The sequence below is a fragment of the Sitophilus oryzae genome, unplaced genomic scaffold, assembly GCF_002938485.1.
Source record: "Sitophilus oryzae breed Bouriz unplaced genomic scaffold, Soryzae_2.0 scaffold_557_pilon_pilon, whole genome shotgun sequence".
Taxonomy (NCBI): domain Eukaryota; kingdom Metazoa; phylum Arthropoda; class Insecta; order Coleoptera; family Curculionidae; genus Sitophilus; species Sitophilus oryzae.
In genome coordinates, this window is record NW_022147148.1 from 440007 (window position 1) to 465225 (window position 25219).

General features: G+C 31.8%; 4 protein-coding genes across 4 annotated transcripts in view; 2 read left to right on the forward strand and 2 right to left on the reverse strand.

Annotated features, from left to right (window-relative positions):
- Positions 1-10: 10 nt before the first annotated feature.
- LOC115887241 (ribosomal RNA-processing protein 8) lies at positions 11-10027 on the reverse strand. Its single transcript, XM_030906612.1, has 4 exons — positions 9823-10027; positions 2316-3178; positions 689-925; positions 11-244 (listed from the first exon to the last, which is right to left on the reverse strand). Exons 1-4 carry the CDS (start codon positions 9895-9897, stop codon positions 34-36), a joined length of 1386 nt encoding a protein of 461 aa, XP_030762472.1. The 5' UTR covers positions 9898-10027; the 3' UTR covers positions 11-33.
- Positions 8481-9725, reverse strand: LOC115887244 (mitochondrial import inner membrane translocase subunit TIM50-C-like). Its single transcript, XM_030906614.1, has one exon. It carries the CDS (start codon positions 9631-9633, stop codon positions 8551-8553), a length of 1083 nt encoding a protein of 360 aa, XP_030762474.1. The 5' UTR covers positions 9634-9725; the 3' UTR covers positions 8481-8550.
- A 233-nt stretch (positions 10028-10260) lies between the features above and the next one.
- LOC115887242 (putative ATPase N2B) lies at positions 10261-12139 on the forward strand. Its single transcript, XM_030906613.1, has 2 exons — positions 10261-10539; positions 10576-12139. The coding sequence occupies exon 2, from the start codon at positions 10606-10608 to the stop codon at positions 11950-11952; it is 1347 nt and encodes a 448-aa protein (XP_030762473.1). The 5' UTR covers positions 10261-10539; positions 10576-10605; the 3' UTR covers positions 11953-12139.
- Positions 12140-14504: 2365 nt separating this feature from the next.
- Positions 14505-25219, forward strand: part of LOC115887240 (LIM domain-binding protein 2-like) — a 120253-nt gene continuing 109538 nt past the window's right edge. Inside the window, 1 exon segment of the mRNA XM_030906611.1 lies at positions 14505-14831. Within this exon segment, the coding sequence (XP_030762471.1) occupies positions 14795-14831 (37 nt within the window). The 5' untranslated portion in view covers positions 14505-14794.

The following is a 25219-nucleotide window of genomic DNA, read 5'->3' on the forward strand; positions in this document are numbered from 1 at the left end:
ATAAAACACATTTGTTTTTAAATTAATTTATTTTTACCTGCGTTTATAAAGGCACGGTTGCAGAGTAATTTGTGATAATCTACTTTTAGTTTTTACGTTACTCGATTTTTTTAAATCTATAAAATAAAATAAATTGTGTGAAAGATCCAACCAATGCTTCTTGAAACCGTATTGTTCACAGCTTTTTATAAAATGATTTATATCTTCAAATCGGCTTTCCACTTCCGCTATTTTGAATATTCCACTAAAATTAATTGTAGCATATAAATACAAAATGATATCTTAAGGTTAAAAAAAAGTGTACTTACCCAAGGTTATTAAAAGATAAGGTTGTCTCGTAACTTTTGGACCAATAGGAGCGAAGCGGAATAGCATCCCTCTGACGCTATAGAACGTATAAAATCATAGATAAAAGGAATAAAAAATAAAATGCAACCGACAAAGAAAGATAAATGGACAATACAATAAAGAAAACACACATCAAACAACTGAAAACTATTGACGCCATACACTATAAACAATAAAGTACACAATGAATATCGATTCAGAAATGCACTGTCGGACTGTGGGAAATTTTTATCCCTTTATCTATGAGCGGTATCGTTCCTATGACGTAGTAGATGACGTTTTCGATACTGGCGGATCGAGTTACGAGACAACCTTATCTTTTAATAACCTTGGTACTTACCCTAGTTTTAGGACTCGATTAGCTTCTCTTAAATAATCTTGTAAATTTGTACCCATTAAAGATAAGCAAAAAACAGCTACGTCAACTGTGCCATCTTCTAATGGTACCTTGGCCATATCGCATGCTGTTACCGTGCTATTTGCAGCTACAAGGTCGAAAGAATGTACCGTTTGTTTCACTTCTTTGGCCAATCTTGCTTCACCACATCCAAAATCGGCAATAATATGTGTCTTAGGCCTAAAAATTTAACTCAGATACATAATACATCACAAGATTTTTACGAGACGCAATGTTTTTGTAGCATTCTATTTAATTCTCTAGGAGATAAATTTTAAAAATAATAATAAAAAAGTGTCCATCTATCTAAACATATCTAAAATATTTGTTTTCATACAAAACGCATATACCGGGCTGGCAACTGTTACTTTTGGGTCGGTGTTTACATATGTGGAAGTAAATCGCATAGGGATCTTATTAAGTCGGAGTGAGAGAAATGCGACGGTGTGCTGTTGCGACGTTGTCGGTACGCCTTTCCCTATCAAGTAAAGTAAAATCACGATCGCAAACCGCTTATTTTTAAAATAATTTTTTTTCGAAAAGATAACTAGATAAAATCCTTAGACATGTTTCTGAGCATCTGAAATGGAATTATAAAGATATCGTTAAGGTGTCATTTTTTTTATAACGGGAAAACGTCAATAATCGCGATAATTTAAAAACTGAACTTTTTAACACATAACACGCCATAACTCAAGAACCACTTTAGATATTGAAACTTTTTTTCATTGAAGATCGGATCTTTTACAATATGTTTACATAAGAAAAATTCGATAAGGTTGTTTTTTTCCATTCGAAAATTGTAAACAACCCATCCCATTTACTTTTAGAGCATAGCAAGTTTCAGCAATAGTGTAATTTTTTTATTGATAAAGATTTTCATATACTATCTACGAAGACAATACAGCAGAAATATTAAGCAAGTTTTTGAAAAAACTATAATCAATGATTTATAATAGATTTCAAGATATCGATTTTTGAATTCAGAGTTCTAATAGCGCGACCACTGTCGAACACCAACTCAATTCCACTTATTTTTACCAAAAATGCAAGTGTTTCTAGCTTACACTTAAAAATTTTCAAGCTATAGGGAAAATTACAACGACTCGTTGATAAATAAACAAATAAAGTATCACGAGACGTAATTAAATCGTGAAGCTGAACGCACGATGCACACCTTTCCCTAGAACTTTAAGTACTGACAGAGGGCGACCGGTTGACTGCGACAAATCTGCTTATCCGCTTCCACGTCTCTTAGCAATGTGCACAGTTTTTCGGTTTAATTCATACGCTTGGCAACGTGTTTACTGTTCCCTCTTTGTTCAGTACATTATAAACGCATTGTACTCTTCCTCCATACGGAAATCTCGACCCAAGACTAACCTTTGCCAGCCCTTAGTATATGTATTGTTAAGTAGAGAGGAATCAAAATTTTCTGTATTTTAATATATAAGCATTATTTGTTGATCTGTTTATATGAATAATTATTATATTACTTGCATTTCGATTTTGAGCATGTTAATATTATGCTACAAAAAGTTGTGTATTTGTTACATCCATGTGTGCTTACATTTTGATAATAGATTTTATAATAACATCTAAAGGATTCAATGGCCATTGATTCACCTGTTGCCTGTAGCCATCATGATAAGCTTTAAAAGCGTCCTTGTCTGCATTAAATATTTTTTGCGCTTCCCGGCCTGTACTAACATACATTTGTTCATTTAAAAATCGAAATCTTGCAGCTTTCAGTTTTTTCATCATTTTTTGCCGTAAAGTTAACACTGGCTTTGGCTTGGTAGATTTGTGCGTATTTTTATTTTCTTTTATCAAAGCTTTCAGTGATTCAAGTTGTTTTTTTCTTTTTCTTAATATACTAGGATTGATAGGTTCTTTATCTAATACTTTTGTCTCATTATTCTGTGCCTCAATTCGTTTCTTTCTTTTTATTAAATTATCAGAAATAATAGGTTCCTTTTTTAGTGCTGGTGTGTCATTATTTATTTGTTGTACAATTTTTTTCTTTTTCTTTGTATGTATATTAGGTGTTATAACTTTATTACTACCAGATACATCATCTAATTTCCTCTTTTGTTTTTTATTTTGCGATTTACTTTTATCTAGAGAACTTTTCAAAGTATTACCTTCTGCACTAGTATTATCTAATAATGTATATGCATTTTTAGAGTTTTTGGTATCCATGTTTAATTTAGTTCTCAATTTTTTAGCTTTTTTATTATTTTTCATGTCTTTAATTCTAGTTTTTAGAGATACCTTTTCATTAACAGGACTAACTTTACTTAATATTGATGTACTTGCTTTCCTTGTTAAGAAATTTGCCACATTCCCATTATTTACGGGTAGATTCTTTAGCTTGGTTTTAACTTTTTTTTTCTTGATTTTCCTAGATTTTATCCCTTGTTTTCTGTTATCCTAAAAATAAACCGATTTAAAAGCACTGGAAATCAACACACTCAAACAAAAAAAATAAGATCAATAAGAGAAAAACAATAGTTTTGAAATAATAGTGACAGATTCTGTAGCTCCTTTTTGCTAATAGAAGCGAAACCACACAAGCACTATTGACTCACACAGGTCAGCAGTACTCTGCAACCGAGTAAACAAGTGAAAGCGTTTGCTCCCCAAATTTGTCTAGATAGTTTGTGAAGCACGGTTTTCTAGTTTTCAACTTGGAGGCTATTTTAGTTAGATGTTGTTTATACAGAGTGGCGCACCTCATTGATTATACGAGGTGCGCCATCGGTTGATTATACGAAAACGGAAAGATGTAGATACCCCTGTATAGATTTAAGGATGCAATAATTTTTCTATTATTATTATTATTTTTATTATTATTATAGTTCAGCAATATAAGGCGGAAAAGTCTATTGCTTTTTAAGTTTTTGTCTGATAGTCGCACTGACAGTCACTATAGTCACTATTGAAGTTTATTGCACATAATGCACAAAACGAGATCTGAGTGTAAGGAGTCCAATTTATTTTTAAAAGAATTCACAGTAGGTGCCCATACGGTGTCCTGTTGGAGTCGATTTCAGTTATACACAACTCTGTTGGAGATGAAGTTTCTTCTTACCAGCAAAGAACATTTGTCCTTATTAAGTTTCCTGGAGTGCCCTCTTAGCTCTCGTGCACGAGTAAAATTTACTTGAAAAATAGGCAAGTCGATATTTGGACTATAATACCCAGTGATGATTTTATAGGTCTGAATTAGGTCTCCTCTTTCTCTTTTTTCTTTAAGAGTTATCAAATTAAAAACTTTTAGGCAATCAGGATAAGAGAGGTTTTTAGTAGCTGCTGGAATTTTGGTGATTTTTCTCTGCACACGTTCTAGTAACTCGATGTCTTTGATGTAGAAGGGACTCCACACAGCGTTAGCATACTCAAGTTTTGGTCTGATATAAGTTTTGTAAAGTTTCGAGATAAAATCAACTGTATTGTTGGAGAAGGATTTTTGAATTAGGTATATTAGTGTGTTGCACTTCTTTACTATGCCGGAGATATGCGGTTCCCACTTCAGATCAGATGAGACCCCCCATAACTCCAAGATCCATTTGATGTTGAGTTTTTAGAACAGGTACGTTGTTTATTTGATATTGTATCTTGGGATTGTTACGGCCTATATGCAAAACTGAGCATTTGGTGTCATTTAGGCTAAGCATCCAGGTTTCTGTCCATTTGGTAATTGTGTTTAGGTCATTTTGAAGTATTTGGTGTTGCTGGTTGGGGTTGCAAAAAAGTTTTGTGTCGTCCGCAAAGAAACTAATGTTGGAATTCACTACATCATCCAAGTCAGCAATATAGGTGATAAACAGCAGTAGACCCAGCACTGAGCCCTGAGGTACGCCACTATTGACCGGATGTTTTGATGAGAGGACGCAATTTGAACTTACTACATATGAGCGGTTTCTGAGGAAGCATGAAATCCACTTTAACAAGTCACCTCGAACTCCAAAATGATTTAGCATGTACAACAACCTTTCTATAGGAACTTTGTCAAAGGCTTTCTCATAGTCCACGTAAACAACATCTACTGGTTCTCCCTTATCCATATTAATGGTCCAATTATTTAGACAATGTAGCAAGTTAGTGTCTGTTGATCTCCTGGGGAGAAAACCATTCTGGGACCTTGGAATCACTTTATTTTCTATTAGGAAAGGGGTAAGCTCATACATAATTGCTTTTTCCATGACTTTGCATAAGTTACACGTCAAACTAATAGGTCTATAGTTTGCCGGGTTAAATTTATCTCCTTTTTTATATAGAGGAGTCACTATAGCTTCGGACCAGATTTCCGGAAATGTACCATCACTCAATAGTCTGTTCATGGCAACAGATAGTGGTTGACTAAGGGCTTCTGCACAATTTGCCAAGAAAATTGCTGGAATGTTATCTGGCCCTGGACTGGATTCTTTTTTTAAGTTTTCCAAAATTTCCTTAAGTGTTTCTGGTGTAAAATTTATAGAAGTTATGTCACGATCTGATCTTGTACTATATGGCAAACTGGGAAAGTTGTTCATAACTTCCAAAGTAAAAACTTTTTCAAATTGATTTGCCAGGGTCTCTGATGTTTTAGTTAAATCGGTGATTATATCATTGTTTTGATCCTTTAGGGTGATTGAGGTGACATTTGAGTTTACGGACCGACGAATATATGAATAAAAATGTTTGTTGGCCCTTTCTAGCAGCCCTGCTTCATACTCAATTTTTACTTGGTCTAGAGACAATTTAAGTTGGTTGTTATGTCTGCGATAAACTTGATAAGCATCATTGCTTTTTAGTACTTTATATTTGTTCCAAAGTTGACGTTTTTTGTTTATTTGCCTAAATAAATACTCATTTATCCACGGCTTTTGCGGATTTTCTTGACTCTTTTTAATGGAATATTATTTTCAATGATGTTATTAATATTGCATACAAGTGATTCCATATTGTCAGATAAATTTTTATTTTTTACATCAAACCGCACTCCCGTAAATGATATGGTAAAAATCCCGCAATAACGCAGTAGTCAAAAATTATTTTAATATATTTTGGGCCATTTCTAGAATAAAAATAAGATGAAAAATGCAATTTATTTATTTATTGATTTGGAGAAAGCGTACGACTCTATTCCCCGCAGCAAGATATGGGAAGTCTTGAATATCTTAGAAGTAGATAGACCTTTGCTTAATATAATAAAAGAGCTATATAAAGAAAATGAATCGTACGTTAAGATAGGACACAGGCTATCTAATCCAATTAACACCACAAAAGGGTTGCGACAAGGATGCAGCTTATCTCCTCTGATCTTCAACGCTTACGTCGTAGTAGCACTTAGGGAATGGAAGACGAAATGTCAAGGTATGGGAATACCCATTGGGGACAACACACTATTTACCCTGAGCTTTGCAGACGATCAGGTCGTGATTGCGCAGGACTCATACGATCTAGAGTTCATGACTAAGAGGCTTTATCAAGAATACAATAAATGGGGACTTCAGGTTAGTCTAAAGAAGACCGAATACTTAGCTGTCAATTCCAACGCTCGTTTTGAAGTCTTCATTAATGATAACGTCCAAATTCAACAAGTAGACAAATTTAAATACCTGGGTGCCACTATCAACAACGAGGGTTTGGGCAAAGAAGAAATACAAACCCGAATTCAGAAGAGCAAACAAGTTATTGGATGTCTTAACAGCCTCTGGTGGGACCGAAACTTATCTGCAACAACTAAAAAGAGACTTGGAAGAACATTGGTGGAGTCAGTTCTTTGCTATGGTTCAGAGCTATGGACTCGGAATGCAGACGCGAAGCGCAAAATCCAAGTTGTTGAAATAGACTACCTTATAAGAAGTGCAGGTATATCTAGGATGGAAAAAAAGACAAACATCGAGGTCAGGCGTATCATGAATGCATCGGAGGAGACAGTACTGGATCGAATCGAAAAATCCAGCTTAAAATGGTTTGGACATGTTCTGCGTATGCCAGAGAACAGGTGGCCAAAAAGAGTTTTTCAATGGGCTCCCCAGGGCAGAAAAAAGAGAGGTAGACCTAGAAAATCCTGGAACGGAACGGTTACGGAAGCAATGGAAGCTCGTAACCTAGAAGCTGATGACGCTCTAAATCGAGATGTGTGGCGTAGGGTAACGGGAAGGTAACGGAAACAGCAATAGGCTGTAGTTGGAAATGAGTATTAAATACTTAAACCAAATCCCGTTTATATATATATATATATATATATATATATATATATATATATATATATATATATGAAAAATGCTTAAGGCAAATATTTATATTGAATTAGCAATGAGTTATAATGTAATGATATTGAAAAAATATTTTATGATATTGTCTGGGGTAGTCTTTTGCCTACATTATATGCACGCCACTCATCTAGTACTGAAGTTTCACACTTCATATCCACTTTCCGAAATTCGTCATTTTACGATAATTTTTATTTTTCTAATATTTTGACCAGTCCTTGTATATTAACTTTAACTTATCTATGAAAACTATTTCATTTTACGTAATCTGGCACATTAACAAATATTTTCGCAAATAGTTTGGCTACAACTATTTATTTTGCTTCAAAACTCAATACGATGCAAATACAATTGTGATGCAAATTTTATTTATTTAAACGTTTTACAAAAAACAAAATAGATTATTAATAGATATTATTATTCAACTAAATGTATAATGAAGTGATACGTCTGTTTGAGGTGCATTTACTAAAAGTAAATAAATTTTGCATCAAAACGAGCGTACGTCCAAGAATATTGGCATTTTTAAACCAGGCATCCATTTTTCTCAAAGAGAGGTGATTTTTAAATTAAAGATTTTAAATCTTCTTTCTTTTTAATTTAAAGGTTGTAAAGGTGTTCACGCCGGCTGCGCAAATCATTTTTTTAACATATACTTTTGTGCGCGCTAAAGAAAATATACTTCAAAAGTACATGTGAAAAAATGTCTTGGTGCAGCCGGTGTGAACGCACCTTAAGAATATTGGGCTTAACAAATAGTTTTAGTTTAAATTTGGAAAGTGGATATTAATAGTTATTAATGTGCCAGATTAAGTAATATCCTTGATTAAACAAGGGTAATATTAAATATTTTTGCATGGATGTATGGATGCGTGAAAGTTAATATACAGGGACTGGTCAAAATCTTCGAAAAATTCACAAAAAAATTGAAATTATCGAAGTGACAAAATATTCATTTTTCAAAGTTCTACTAAACGAGGGTAGTTTTCAACTTGAAATATCAAATTTATTAGCAGATAGGTAAACCGTCTAAAAGTCAAAATAAAAAGCTTGCGTTATCTAATTTACTCTACACCTAGCCCTAATAATAAAAAAAACACTTTTTTTTAATATTAGACAGACTTAGATTTTATTATTAGATAGACTTTCTTGCGGACATTAGGCAAAGAATTATCATCCCTAAATATTGAACGGAATTTTTATTTATGCTTTTAACTGATTTAACACACGAATGATATCTGAAGATTGATCATTAGTAGTTAGTCTTAAAGAACTAAAAATAGAGAACGCGCGCTAAAAAACGCAGCCACGGGTGGAACTCTAAACGGTGCGTCTCTTGCCGTTTAGTTTGTACGGCCAAGGTCAGTATTCTTCATCGCTACCGACCGCTATTTCGTTACAGAGTTCCAGCCCACATTTCCTAGAGCAAGAAATTTTTGTAACAGTATTCTCAAATTAAAAAACATTCATTAAAAAAAGTAAAACATAATGTATTTATTAATACATCGCTTTTTATACATTTATACATAAATTTTAAGATTATAATAATAGATTCCACAACTTTAAAAATGATTCCTTTGGTTGAACTCGAGGCTTTTCCGATTTTTGCTGTGATTCATAATACTCTATTTGCTTTTGTTTAAAAGTATCAAGCGGTTTATCAAATTGTTTATAAAACTGGACAACTTCTCGAACATCAGTAATATTTGTCTCGGCAATCGTTTTCAAAAAATCAGTTAATTCAATTAATATTTTATCTTCATCATTTCCATTCCATCTGTCGATAACGAAATGGTTATCTGGATGGAATTTAACAGACTGAGTATTCCAATCGACCACAATGACTTTACTAAGATCTCTGTTTAATCTATCCAAATTTTTTACGTGATGACCATCAACAAAATGAGTTGAATCTCGAACGAGTTTATAAGATATTAGACTTTTCTGATCAAGGGCTTCAATTACAGGAAAAATTGTCATACCAGGTTCGGCAGTAAACACTACAATTTCGTACAGGCCCACCAAATTTTCTAAGAGATAATCTACACCGGGACGTTTTTTAAATCTCCAGCCGGTTTGATACTGCCATTCGGGATGAGCTAGAACATCTGTAAATTCCAGAATTAAAGTATAGGTAGGCTGGTAGTAAGGATAAGCCAGTGGATCTGGCAACAGTTTTTCCCTTGAAGGTTCTTGAATTAGAACTGCAAATTTTTCTAGTTGTTTTATTCCCCTCAAAATATACTGTTTCCACAACGGCATAGGAGTATAATCATCTGGAATTACTTCACCCTTTTCATCTACTTCTGGAGCGCCAAAATAAAATATAACATATGATCCAAAAATGGCTGACGATATTCCCAGAAACAAAAGAGAATATTTCATGTGTTTTATAGAACTGTCCTTTTCATCTGGTCCACTATTTTCGCTAGTTAAATCAATCTTTTTATCTTGAAATGGTCTATCGATATTAGTTAACACTGAAGATGTTACTTTAGAACTGCAGTTGTACCAAAAGATTTTAGAAATATATTTATAGTAATTAAAGTTATTGAAAAACAATTTCTTGCGCTTATAAACAGATAACTGTTTATACAAATGAGCTGCCTTATTCAGAGACATTTTTAATAATTTCTTGTTGCAAGAACATGAATTTTAATGAAATGATTAAATGATAGATGACAGAAGTTGACAATAAAAAAAAAGAATAGTTGTGAAAAATTTTAAAATTTTTGAACAACTTTTGAGATACACATTTATTGACCAATCCGTGTATCTTGGTAAGACTCTATTCACTACGATTGTTATTACCTTTTTTAAAAAAGTACATAATTCATCTCCTATCTCGTTAGTTTCCCAATCACCAAGTCCATTGAAAGAAGTCATTTTAAAAGATCATAAAATTATCCACTACTTAGTACACTAGAGATTAATTTTTATTTGATAGTAAAAAATAAAAATATTTTGGAAAACTGAAAAAAATTAACCTAGATCTAGATTAAAGTCTGGGGTTAACTCTGGATCCTTCTTCTTTTTATTTAAAGGCTACAGGCTACAGCTGCCAAGACTCTACACTCCATAGATCCCTGGCCAGATTTTCCAGAGGTAACCGCATGTGTCCGCCTACAGAACCCAATATCGATATTTCAAAATTGCGATGTTTTTGTTACATCCCTAAAAGAAAATTATATGATTTTGAATATTCCACAGATTAAAACTCTAGTGCCATAATCATAATCATCGTGATCATTTATATATGATCCAATATGTTATAAAAATATTGGAATTTTGAAAAATTTTATTTTGAAAAAATTTTCAAATTGCTCAATGTACTCAACCGTAATTAATTAATGTTCTGGTAAAGGTTCTGGTAGTATCCTGGTAATGGTAATTAATTAAATTTCTTGGTTATATTCGTTTTATGATGAGTAACGAAACATTTTATGAACGAAACCCCGCAAATTGATGATTATTTTCCATAGAAAAATGAGCTAAAAAATTACGTAAGAAAAAATAACGATTAAAATGGAAAAATCCAATTGCTATACTATTATATAGGATATATTTATATTTGTACTACCCTGAGTAAGTAAAATGGGACGAGCAGTTATTCAAATTTTACAATTTAGACATAATGTAAATGTTATATTTAAATTAAATTATTCATTAAAAACAAGTCATATAGTATTACAAGAAGGACCAGTTACTGTACTTAAGAAGAAAATAAGTGATAAGCAATTACAACTAGACCATGTTCAGTTAAAAATTGCTGAAAAGTTGCAACGAGTTTATGAAGACATTCAGCATTATCGACCTTATCAAGCAGGTTTTTTAAGTAGATTTATTTCTAGTAACAAGAAAGATATTCCTAAGGGCCTTTATATTTATGGAGCAGTTGGTGGAGGTAAAACTATGCTTATGGATTTATTTTTTAAGTGCTGTGATATTGAAGAAAAACAGCGTGTTCATTTTAATGAATTCATGATAGACGTACATAAAAAAATGCACAATTTAAAGCAGGAGGTGGTTCAAGATTTTTCTGATAGGAAAGCTAAGCCATTTGACCCTATTCCACCAATAGCAGATTCCATCATAAAACAGTCATGGCTTATATGCTTTGATGAATTTCAAGTCACAGATATCGCAGATGCAATGATTTTGAAAAGGTTATTTACAGAGCTTTTCAATCGTGGCATTGTTATGGTTGCAACTAGTAACAGACCGCCAGAAGATTTGTATAAGAATGGTTTACAAAGATCAAACTTCTTGCCTTTCATAGATATTTTAAAAAATCATTGTGAAATAGGAAATCTAGACTCAGGTATAGATTATCGACAAAGAATATCTGGAGGAAAAACAAACTATTTTGTCAAATCAGAGTACAAATTAGACCCTATAGAACCTATTTTAAAATTTCTATGTTCCAAAGAAAATGATATAATTAGAAGTAAAACATTTACAATTCTAGGACGTAATATTACGTTCAGAAAAGTATGTGGAGGAATCCTAGAAAGCTCATTTGAGGAATTGTGTGAACGACCTTTAGGTGCTAATGATTATCTTCATTTAACTCAATTTTTTCACACAATTATAGTGAGAGATGTTCCACAGATTGATGTGATCAAAATGAAATCAGCAGCAAGAAGATTCATTATTCTTATTGATGCTCTTTATGACCAAAAGACTAAAGTAATTATTTCATCAGATGTGCCTCTTAAAGAACTTTTTTGTGTTGTTAAACAATCTTTTGAGGGAATCAGCGATGAACATAGGATGTTAATGGATGATTTAAAAATTGGAGAATCTGATTTAACTGCCAATATATTCACTGGGGAGGAAGAAATTTTTGCATTTGATAGAACAATGTCTAGATTAGCTGAAATGAAAAGTGAGGATTACTGGGGCCCTAAAGGAAAAAAGTCGTCAACAGAGGTTGTCTAGTATATTTTATTTTATTTACAATTATATTGAATGAAACTAGTTACCTATTTTATTGTAAAATTTAAACTGTTTTATCAAGACAGTATTTATTTGTATATTGTTTGTTTTATTTATATTAATTGTTGACGTGAATGGCTCTTATTTATTGTACTTAATTTATTTTAATAAATTATTAAATTTAGATGTTTCCTCAATAATTAGATTATTTAAATACAATATGAAACTTGGCTTAAAATTTAATGGACAGAAGTAAATAGATGTTTATTACCAGAGAAAACGTTAATAATTCTAGTTATTAACCTTCTCTTTGATTATTACCTAATAGCATTTTACCCTGAGCCTTTTTTTAGAAATGTTTTCGATTTTTCTTTAGTTGATCGACTATTAATATTATAATAAAATATCTCTTGAAAGTTTATTTCTTTTCTGCAAATTGAAATTATGAACCAAATTGGCGAATGCGCAGGAACTGCCGGCCTATAAGAATTAAAAACTTAAAAATGCCTAGGTACCGTATGATCGAAAAAAAACGACGTTCAGTTGGCTGGAAAATTAAAATTGATTACGTTCCCCAATGGTTCCCCATATAATTTTATATTTATAATTTATGCTAATATTAAAAATCTTGAAAATTATAAATTCTAAGTTTGCATGACTACAGATTTTTTATAAAATAGTGTAGATATATTGAAAATGTCCGTACATTCTATTTTTTACTGAAATAATTGCATGATTTTTATATTAAATGACTAGGTCTGTTAGAAAAATGTTTTTTTTGTCCTTATAAATAGTTTTTGAGAAAAATATTTTGATTTTAATTTCATCATAATGTCAAAATATTTAACACCGATCATTACAAAATTTCCGTTTTTTTCTTCATTGAAGTTGCAATACAAATGATTACAAAACTTATCTATAATAACCATAATATGAGGTATCAGGTATGAATTTCTACACATATTAAGTACACAAAATGATACTTTTTGTTAAAATTATATTTAATTCTGTCCATACTGTTAAGTTTTGACATACATGTTCTAATTAGGCAACCAACAATATAATTACACCTGATCGAAATTATTTCCAATTTTAAATCCAAAAAAAAACAGCGCATCGTGCATCCCACATACAGTCAGAATACGGTAAAATTGTTTTACAAAAACAAAATTATGCCCAAGCTGAATACTCCATTTCCCAAGAGCTATTAAGAAGTCAATATTTAATAGTAATTTGGACAATATATAGTGAAAATAATATAAAATTAATTATTCATTTATTGTAGTTAGAAAATAATATCTTTATTTATTAAGGAATATTGCAGGGTCGGTGTAAATCTAACTCACTTTATTGATATTTTCATGTTTCCATTGTTTTTATGCCTTGAATGCGAGACTACCAATGAATATCACCGCACCGCAATCAAAGCGCCATGCTAAACCGCGTCCGCGAATCTGATAAAAGTTAAGGCGGCATCGGATAGGAGACCGTTGGTTTTTGATGGTCGCTGTCGCCGTTGCCGCCGCTCTACTTACTTTCGAGAGAGACAGACGTGGCAAAGTTGGCTTTGAGCTTTGAGACAGTGACGTTCGAGCGTGAGTCAAGCGAAGCCGAAGCCCAAGCCGAAAACCGGCAATGGTCGAAGCTCGCTTAGCGGCAAAGTGTTGAAAAATCGTGCCTCGTTGACGCCGAACGGTGTGTAATGATAGTCGGGATGTTGTTGAATGAGCAGAGGGTGGGGAAAGGCTAAGGGGTTGGTTAACTTTATTGATTTTCAGGGGTGACACTGTCAACTACCGCCGCCGCCGAGTTCGCGATGGAATACTTTATGAAAAAAAAATAAAAGTCGGGAGTGCGAAAAAAATCGACAGCCACCAACTTTAGTGGCCTAGTTCGCGTACAGTTCGTCGTCTATTTACGCTAGTCTGGATATATCTATGCCTTTTCATACAGTTCGCGAGTTGTGAGTGTGTTGTGTTTTGGTGTTTGAATTTGAAACCGGTGAAATGTGTCGCTCAAACACGGCGCTGTCGGATGTTCACACCTCGGCAACACCGACGCAGTGAAAATGGCAGCACTCGCTCACCGCTTTTCGCAACAGCATTTTTGTCGAAGATCTAAGAAGAAAAGTAGTTGATTGACGCTACTGCCATTGCTCCCCTACTCGAAAAGGCCAGCGGCCAAGCCGACCAAGGTGGGCTTCCAGTAAATTACCTCATATTAAAGCAAAATTATGCTCCTCAATTTCTAAATACATGCTTCAATTTAACATCAAATATCTAGTCTCTCCAAAACTCTGAAAACAATTTTACGTAGCCAAACAAACAACTCATAAACAACGATTGTCATAACCTTACTTTCCTTTCGCTTTCTCTTCGAGTTTTATATACGACATTACTTTATGACGTATAATAAACTATATTTCTGACCCTCAAAAATCCAAGAAAAACCTCGGGGAATAAAGGTTTATTGCAATAATTTTACCTGATATTTTGGTCACATTTTAGAATATAACCGGCAAAACAGATATCTGTAGTCGCAAAAGATCTAAAAAGCATGAATTGACAATGGCGGAATATCACGTAAACATGCGCTAAGGTTTGATTAGTATAGTGTTTTCTTCATGTGTTCTTTAGGACGTGCATAAAATTAAAAATTTCCAGTAAAAATTCGATTTTCGTTTGTTATTAGTGGAACGTCGTGCAAATCGTGTCATACATGTAGTTGAGTTTTCAAAGCGTTAAACTGCTACTGCTTATTTTTAAAAGTTTAATCTTTAGGATATTTTCACGATTTTTAAATTAAAACGGTATTAAAATGTGAAAAACAGTGAGTGCCAAAAATTATGAGACAAGGCCGAGGGACTTCGAGGAAATCAAAATGTAAATGTTTATATTTTTAATGATATTAAGTATATCATAACCTATATATTTTAGGATATTATTTACATGAATATTTTTTTAATAATACGTACCTACCAGCTACCTATTTATACTTAACACCAAATTATATATAAGTATTTTTCAAAGCTCAAAAAAAATTAAATTATAAAAATTAAAATTTTGGATAACTAGTTGCATTTGTTTATTAGGAATACTTTTTTTGTTTAATTTTATTAAATTTATTTTTTTAAGAGAGATGACACACAAACACATCATAATATTGTATAATCATAATCTACCCTAAATAGGTAGATATAATTAAAATAAAGTAAATATGTAGTTGTAGTTATATGATATTCCAACTAAATTTTATATAATATACAGGGTGAGTTTTAAATAAGTTCAAATATTTTTAGGGGAGTATATTTCGACCCCAAAAATACGACTGAAGTTTTTTCTTGCGATTTTTTTTAAATTTGAGATTTTTTGAAAAAAATTTTGGTATTTTTTTTTATTTTTTAGTTGAAAAACATAACTTCTTTATAATATGGCAACATTAGGTATATCTAGTAGATTAAATTTACAAGAAAGAAAACTTAGAAAAGTAATTACCAGCGGTTCTCAAAATTTAAGCAAAAAATTTCGGATTGTCTCTATAAAATTGCCATTAAATAATGAATTGAATTTATTAGTAATAAATTCTAAAATGAGACCTACTTATATCATAAAATTACAAAAGAAAAAAATCAGATTATTAAGGACATTTTTTAATGAATTAAATTTTTAATGTTAAATTTATGATGATTATAGTCACACACTTCTTATTGGAATCTATTCACCTATTCTATAAAATTCTCGATAAAATTAATAATTCAACTAATGAACTGAATCTGAATATCATATTCTTTTAAATACCTACTATATGAATATAGTCTCGCCAACGAGAGGATTCCCGACAGTGACAGTTTTATCTGTCATTTAATTCACAGGCAAATTGTATTTTCTGTCAGTTTTTGGATGTCATCTATCAAAATCTCGGTCGAAATCTTCCCTGAGTCGTTGGACAGACTTAATAGTGCTTATCAACGTATTTTTCTAACTCTGAACAAAAAATACTTTCGATAATAATGTATGAAATAGTACATAGATCAGTTTATATTGTATGTAGGTAATTACTAGTTTTTCCCGCGACTTCGTTCGCGTTACACGTCGAGTCTTTTTACGTTATTATGTAATTCGAATTATGTAAAAAAACGAAAAATTTAAATGTCCCTTTTTATTTTTTCATCCCCTGTATATGATTTTATGACAAACCTTGTATATCAAAAGTAAGCCATCGTTGTCCATAGCCATCGCTGACGCCGTTTTTTTTCGATCATACGGTATATACCTACCTTTCATTTAAAAAAAGAATCATCAAAATTGGTGAAGTACCGGTAGCTGAAATCATGCAAAATATTGCCTTCTTTCTCTGACGAAATGAATGGCAGTCACGACAGTGATGACAGTTACAGTCTGTCATTTTAATTCACAGGTAGAATGTAGAATGTTTAGGAGGGGAGTTAATCACCGCGACCTTACAGATCTATTGTGTGGTCCCCTGTTTTACAAAATTTTTGTACTTATTATCTCGGATTTGAAAATTTGTTACATGATAAATAATATTATAATTTCATAGAAAATGCACGTTTAGCTGATTTCGTGATTTTCAATATAGCAAAATCGAGAAACCGAGCGAGAAATATTATTCTTAATTTCAAAAATTGCTCTAGGTTCAAACACATTCATATGATAAGTTTAGGAAAAGTCACATTGACCAGATTTTTTTATTGGTATCAACTCAAAAACTAAGGGATATACAAAATATAGTCAAGAGATCGATTTTGTAGAGAATTAAACTTCCAAATATCTGACATTTATTAATACAAGTTTTTTATATCTCTGCTCGTACAAAGATATTGGCGAATGAAGTTTTTTGATGATGGACGGACGGAGTAAAATCTTGTTGGATTCCTGGGGTCAAAACTTTGAGAAAAGTGTTTTTGGCCATAGTCAGATTTCGCCCTAAACCAATACTTTTCTTACCATAAATTATGAAAAGTAAAAACATGTAGAAATGACAAAAATTTTATCCAGTTTTTCACCTGCCAGACATATTAGGCACCCATTTTCACAGATTAGCTAGGCTAGATCTTTTTTCTTAACTGCACATCTCTCAATAATATAATTATTTTTGTCGCTGGAAAAAAAAGTGCAATATATTTGTACTTTATAACGCATTTTCCGTCTCAACCTATCGGAAGTATATTTTGAACCCAGAACCACGTCTATATGAGTTTTTTTGCGAAAAAAACAATTTTGGATTTTTTTTTAATTTTTAGTTAAAAATCATAATATGATATATGGCAACATAGGTTATAGGTTAAACTTACAAGATAGAAAACCAAGAAGAGATCCAGTGTTTTTCCAAATTTTAAAAAAATGTTTTTTTTTAATTTTTTTTTAATTTTAGTAAAATAACTTAAATGTTATGTACCACTTATTTCAAAAACGGTAAAGAGAAAATATGTTTCTTTTGTCGAGATCTACCACCCTGAAAATATTTCCATTTATTTTTGACTTACCCTGTATAATTACGTAATGCAAAACTCAAATTTAAATTTCAGTATGGTGAAATCATGATTACCTTTATTCAAAATCATAGATAATTTTGTCAATATTAGATATTTTTAGCCGACCATACCAACAGGTATGGTAGGCTATTAAGATCGGCAAAAAAAGTTTTTTTAATTCCACTCAAAATTAGTTATTTGGGTCATAAATGACCTAAATACAAAATATTTTCATGGTATCTGTCCGTCTGTCTGTAACACGATAACTCAAAAACCGCTAAACCGATTTTAACCAAATTTGGCACAAAAATATTGTGGCACCCGAGAATCTGGCCATTAGTTTTTGGTGGGGGTTGGGGGTTGGTAAGGTGTATGGGAGGGGATTAAATTTTTTAAAAAATCGTAACTCCAAAATTACAGTAGCTAGCGAAACGCGGGATTCAATTTAAGATTAGGAATAATATTTGAAACAAAATTTGTAATAACATTAAAATCAGTCAAAGTCGTAGTTTTTGAGATAATTGAAACTAAAAGAACTGCCTACCAACTTTTTATTAACATATTTTAGTATGGGCGGCTATACGTGCCTCCCGGCGCCATTTTTTTTCTCGGAATCTATTAGAGATAGATATTGGGAAGTAAAATAGAAAAATGAGAAATGAAAGTAGTTTCTAATAATGTAATAATATACGGGGTGCTCCATTTAAAATACAAAATACCAGAGATTCTACTACTTTTCAAAATGAAGCCGAAACACTAACGCTAAAAATATTTTACGTCTACTAAATACTAAATATGTGGACCAGTCTGTATATTCCGAGGATATCAGCTGTTTCGTTTGTTTACAGTAAATATGATGATAAGATTTAAAAGTGGTTCATATGTTTTTTTGTCTGATAATATTTTTGGTATATCTGGACATAATGTTTAGATGTCTCGAAATTATATAAAAGAAAGAAATTCCTAAATTTATTATTTGGCAATAAACCATTTTTTATTATTTTGGCCTGAACTTTTACTAATGTAAAAGTTATAACATAATATACACATTAAAATTGAAAGGTTCGTTCACCTCAGTTCAGATGTTGCCACTTTTTTTGTAAATATCGGTTAAGTATTTGTCAAATTGAAAAGTGATCTCAAAGTCATTGTTTTTTGCGATAATTGGAAATATTTTTTTAAGCATGTAAGTAAATGGTATAGAAAACAAGATAATAGAAAAGTCTCGGGAAATGTCGAGGGAAAGCATTAAAAAAGTCTTTAAGTATTCGATTTTTCAAAAGAGACAATGCAGTTTTTGTCTATACCGGGTGCGTCTCGAAAGTGGCTCACGCCTATATATTAGTATCTCGGTTACTATATGACATAAATTAGGATTGATTCACGTATTCAATTGTTGGTCACTTCCTCTTTCATTGGAAATGACTACAACCCACTTGCCAGTGCCATGGATGTGTTAAAAACACTTCTGACTTTTAATCAAGAAGCCTTGGAAAAATAGTTTTGATCGTCTAATGTTTTTCGGGGCTTGTCCTGGCCAGTTAACAGATGCCCAATTTGTATTTTTAATCATATATCTCATTTTTTTCAAATGAAACAAGGACGGCTCATTAGCATATTTGGAAAACTCATTTTTTACGAATAATTCGGTACCACACACTTGTTATTTCGAGTCAAATTGCCGTTATGAACCGCATGTTAAAATATCAAATAAACCATATGCGAAAATGTCGACATGACATCTCATTTTATTCAGAGTGTCATTTTCTATCGAATAAAGTAGAAATATACCGACCAAAAACAATTGAATACGTCAGTCAATCCTAATGTCACATATTAACATACCAAATCTCGTTTTTTTTTATTTGAAAAAATAAACAAGTTATAAGTAAGGTTATTTGGACTTTGGAGGTGCACCCGGTATACGGATTTTTTTTGCATGGTACAGCATGGTACAGCTGGTTCCAAAAAAAAATGAATACGACTCTTTACATATTTTTTCGAATATTTGGGCAGTGTATATTTATGTGTCAAGTATTTTGACATATTATTGTTATTGTGACATTGAATAAAACAACTTTGCTTTTGACAAAGTGGCAAATAAATTTTTCAGCATGACATGAGTAGATAAATAAGGGACTCGTATCATAGAATATTCTGCCCGAAATAATAAAATATGTTTTAAATCGTATTCAACTCTATTGGAACCAGCTGTACATTTGTACATTCTCATGATGTGTAGTATAAAATGAATGATGCAGTTTCTAGTAAAACTAAATAATAACTAGGGCTGCACCGAGTACCGAGTAGTTCGGTGCTCGGCCCGAATTTTAACCGAGTAATATGTACTCGGTGCTCGGCCTTACCCGGCCGAGTAAAGTCTAGTAATAGAAACAATCCATTTATGTATGTCCAAAACAGATAGAAATGAGACAGTGGCAAATAATAAAATAAACAAAAAGTTATTCATTCATAACTTTAATTAATGTATTTTAGCAAAGGAATAATAATAAGTATAAGTAATAACACAAACACAGTGAAATCATAATTTAATACTTATAATCTAAAAGAGGTCAGCACTGTCACTCATTTTAATATAAGCTTAAAGGGTATTATTAATTGTTTAAATTATTTTTCACTTTTAAATTAGTTACACATATAAGTTTTGATTAAAACAAAATCAACGTCGCCACCGCACCTTAAAAGAATCAAATCAGAATCCAGCACATTAGAAATATCAGTTTGCATGGGGAACCACAGAATAAAACAATATCTCCATAAGTAAAACAAACCAGGTCATTGGTTTGTAGTCGGGGAATCCCAGCCGCTCGCCAATCATATGGTGGGTTCATACAGCCAAATAAAATAAAATAAGAATAAAATAAAATAAGAAATAAGGAATTCTTATTTGTGTGCGTTCATACAGTCAAATAAAATAAAATAAGAAATATATATTTGCTCATGCGCAGTACGATGAGGCTGGATAAAAGTTAATTTTTACGATTGTTTATAGTAATTTTACTATTTATAGTATATTTATTTATTCGTTGCCTACTATATTATACATTTTACTTATGTGAAGTTATAAAGTAAATTAAATCCAAACTGAAAATATTTGTAGGTTAGAATTAAGCGTGCGCAAAGCCGTTTTCACATAAAATAAAACAAGAAGTTAAAAGATAAAGACTTCTTATTTTATTTGTTATTTTATTTGGCTGTATGAACGCATGTACGGTATCCCATATAACCAACTTTCTTATTTTATTTTATTTTATTCTTATTTTATTTTATTTGGCTGTATGAACCCACCAATAGGCAAAACAAACAAGATCATTGGTTTAAGGCCGGGGAATTCCGGGAATTTTAACTAGCTTTCTTTAATGTTAAATTATATATTTATATTTATATTATGTATAAAATATAATATTATTATGTTATGGTGTATAGTATAATTAGTATATATTGATAAAGGTCGCATAACTGGTTAAGACTATTAAAAACCCGACAATTCCACTACTCGACAGCCGAGTACTAGGTACTCGGCCATTACCTTTAGCCGAGTACTCGGTACTCGGTCTAGTTAAAAAACAGGGCTCGTTACAGCCCTAATAATAACAAATAATTACAGTCTACAGTGTCACACACATATATTATTTTTTTTATATAATAATTGATTTATAACAAATTTGACTTTGGTGGTGGTTTTTGGTTTGAAGTATATTGAAATGGCAATAAAATTTAACCTGTAGGTAGGTATCTGTCAAATTTGACATTTTAAGCAAAAATTTTGTAAAAATAATTTTTTACAAAAATTACTTTAAACGTCAAATTTGAAAGAATAGATAGATATATTATTATTAAAAACAACAATGAAATTGAACGTGTTGGTGATCTGTCAAATTTGATATTTAAAACAAACATGGCCAAAATTAACATAAAATTTGACAGATACCCTCCGAGAGTAAGAGGATAAAGTTTCTTACGATTTTTAATTAACTTAAAACTATCCCCGAAATCAAAGTTCACCAATAAATAAAAGAAGAATGGAAATTGAAATTACATGAGAAAAAAAACGGCGTCAAGGACGACTGGGGAATGACAATCGATAATAATTTTGGCGACGTCAATCTCCATACGTCATTTAAAAGTATTAATTGACTTCGTAATTGACAGAAAAATTGTCAAAATTAACACAGATTATGGAAAGATTAAAAAAGAATAGAACGTTTCCGGACACATACATATGTATCTATTTCCAAAAAAAAAAATATTTTTTCTGGAATTTTAAACTACACCGTTTAAAGATCATTTTTACTCAATATAAAGAAATGCAGTAAGTAATAATTGGTATCAACAAATTCATGTGATTTACAGCAAATTTTTTGTCTAGAAACATAATTTAAATTAATCTGATTTTCTCACATTTTTACACTATTTTTTGTCCAAAAAATATTCCGTGATTGTTCCTTACGTGAAATTTAGATAGATTAGACTTGATACTCTGCTTCCCCCCTTTGATCCTCCACGTAATTAATGGACGCCCCCTAAGAACAGGGTAATTTTTATCATTTTTATTTCAATTGAGAGCAAAATTTAACATCAAAGAGATAGGTCGTGTATGACAAGTTTTACCTCGACCTAAATCAGTAAATATGTCATCACTTTTGATATGCATGTGTACAGTACGTCTATCCGTTCTTTAGCTACGGGGCATCCGTAAGAAGGGGGGAAACGATATTCTTTGTAGCGGGAAATTCATAGGCGTCCTATAAATATTGTAAATATTATTAGTTACTGTTACTTATATAAAATTATTTTCAAAAAAAAATAATCCCCGTACTTCCAATTGACTTCGTAAATACTATACCTACAGGCATTCGAGTGCCCTACTTAAATTCATATTAATTATTAATCAAAAAAGTTGATTTTACTTCGTCTCAACTTATAGGGAAGCGCAGCTTCCTCCGCTTCCGTAGACCATACGCACCAGCTTGTTTGGGACTCTTAAGTCCGTAAAGACGATGCCGATAAAGGCAGTGTCGAAATTAAGAGCGCCAAACCGGTCTAGTTGACTTTGGAAATACAGTCTGGGGCAAATACGTTTAAATAAAATATACGGAGGGTACCGCTTAAATTCCTGTCCCGATATTGAAGGATGGCTATAGAATTTCAATGCATTTCCTACATACGTCTAGCCTTGTGTTGTAGGAGGTTTGACTAAACATGGATGAACTTATGTCCTGAACTATTCAGACTCGATTTTCTGTTTTCTGTCCTTCAATACTGGGACGTAAATCCTCTCATTGCTCTTATGCGGAGGTCGTCGTATATTTTAATTTAAACGTATTTGGTCTCGGGTATAACCTCCCAATGGTGGACACCTGCGGTGAATCCTGTAGTGTCCGGTATATGGAGGTGTGTACTATTTAGAGGATGTGTCAGGAAAGCGTTAAAAAATATTTTATTTAAAATTTAACCCATTATACAGGGTGAGTCTTAAATGAGTGCAAATATTTTCAGTGGTGGTATATTTCGACCCCAGGAACACGTCTATGAGGTTTTTTTCGCAAAAAAAATGATGTTGAAAATCGTGCATTTTCTTTTAAATTTCCCCGTATATTTTTCGAAAACTTTTTAGAACTGCCTGTTCACCGCAAATTTTCCCCACGGTATAATTTCTTAATCTCTGATATTACCATAGTTACGGCTTTACTTTATGGTTACGGCACTAAAAGGGATGCAAATACAGAAAAAATCCGGTGGCTCTCAAAATTTTTTCAAAAAAAAATCAATTTCTTTTTCAATTTTCAAACTTAAATAACTCGGTTTTTGAAAATTTTCTTTTATCGAGACCTACCAGCTCTGAAAATATTTGCAATTATTTAAGACTCACCCTGTATATATACAGGGTGGCGCACCTCATTCGCCTCGGTTGATTATACAAAAACGGAAAGATGTAGAAACAAAATATTTTATGTTTACTTTTATTTAATTTACCTACAGTTGTTTAATAAATAATATTTACTAAATATTTGTATATTATTCTATCAAGAAAAACGAAGAAGTAGTTCTTTGAATTATTTTACGATGACTTGTAGATATATGGATTTTCTATAAAATAGCCAATTACGGCAAATTCATTTTATTCACTTCCAACGACAGGTTTCTGCCTAATCTAATAAGTTTTTTATAAACCACATTAAAATGCGAAATAGGACAATAAGTTTTTCAAAGAAACGCTTATCAGGAATATTCCTATTTGGATATCTTTGAGCATAAACCCTTGAGGAATTTTCCTCACAAAATAATATCACTAGTAACATATGTATCTATTCGTTCCGCCAGCAGATACTATATTGCTTTATTTTTCTTGATAAAATAATGAAATGAATACTTAGTTATTAAACTATTGTAGGCAAATTTAAGTAAACTGTTATAAATTATAAATAATAATGTCCATAAACTAATGTCGACTTTGAAAATAGTTACTAATTGTCATGAACTGAAAATTGCCATGGCGATACCAGCCATCTTGATTGCAATTTTATTTAAAAATCGCCTTTTATTCAAAATCTGAGCTAGATAGGTATAGGAAACGTTAATATAGTTCGAAAGAGCATTTGAATCTGCTTCAATTTATCTAAAAAATACAGGGCGTTGTATTTGAAATAACGAAGTGTTTTTATAAAATATATCCTTAAAATAGATCAGCAACTTTTGATAGCCCTGTATAAATTTAAGAAACCAATACCATTTTTCAGTAAAGTTTATTTCTCTACCTTTAAACTCAGCATAAGAATTAATTCTGAAAAGTAATGTACAGGGTCTAAATAAGTCTATTCTATTGTAGCATGCAAATTTAAATATGTTTAAATATCTCAAAAATTAAAGATTTTAAACATATTTAACCCTTATAATAAATGCCTTTTTTTGGGCCCAAGAATTCAAAAATGAAATAAAATACCGGGTGTTCCATAAGAAAAAATATAAATTTGGTATGGATCTTAGTTCTGAAACACCCTGTATATTTCAAAATAATTTTAAATTGTGCACATTGTCTCCCCACATATACACATAAAATATTTTGTTTCTACATCTTTCCGTTTTCGTATAATCAACCGAGGCGAATAAGGTGCGCCACCCTGTATATACCGTGTGGTGCATCGGAACGCGGGACATAGAAAATCCCATGTAAATTTTGAAAAGGTCAAATATTATCTCCCCAGATGATTTTATGAAAAAATAGAATTTCGTTTTATTTGGCATAGGCATCTAAAAGTTATTTGCAAAAATCTACCCTCAAATGACTAAAGATTTGTAATACGGCACAGAGGCCCAGAGAAAGCTACCTATTAAAATACCAGCAAAAATATGATTTTGTTATTGTCAAATTCAGTGTCACATTTTTTTCTGTTTACAAGAATTTCTGTGGTTTGAAAAAGGTGGTTAATTTTTTTCTGAATTTTAATGATCATCTACAAAAGAATTAGTTGAACTGAGAATAGTATTCGTGGTGTATAACTTGTTTGCTGTTCTTTATTCGATCACTGGCAGGTCTCGCTCACACCACATACATCCACAATAATTCAAGGGATAATCAAAATATTTGTAACACAAGGAACTTTATTAAACTATACTGAGATTAATAAAATGTTTACCTAATTCCCCATTCACAGCCAAACAATACCCCAAATGATTGTGAAATTCACGCCTCGCAATACAAAACTGTAAAGGTAGTGATGTAAAATTTCCAGAAATATATTTTCGGAAATATTT

Bases quoted from the DNA above. Each gene is read 5' to 3' on its own strand.
- LOC115887242 (XM_030906613.1), top strand. From the start codon at position 10,606: ATGGGACGAGCAGTTATTCAAATTTTACAATTTAGACATAATGTAAAT.
- LOC115887244 (XM_030906614.1), bottom strand. From the start codon at position 9,633: ATGTCTCTGAATAAGGCAGCTCATTTGTATAAACAGTTATCTGTTTAT.
- LOC115887241 (XM_030906612.1), bottom strand. From the start codon at position 9,897: ATGACTTCTTTCAATGGACTTGGTGATTGGGAAACTAACGAGATAGGA. The intron at 3,179-9,822 runs GTAATAACAATC...GTTTATTTTTAG, and splicing joins TATGTACTTTTTTAAAAAAG to GATAACAGAAAACAAGGGAT. The intron at 926-2,315 runs GTAAGCACACAT...TTAAATTTTTAG, and splicing joins ATAAAATCTATTATCAAAAT to GCCTAAGACACATATTATTG.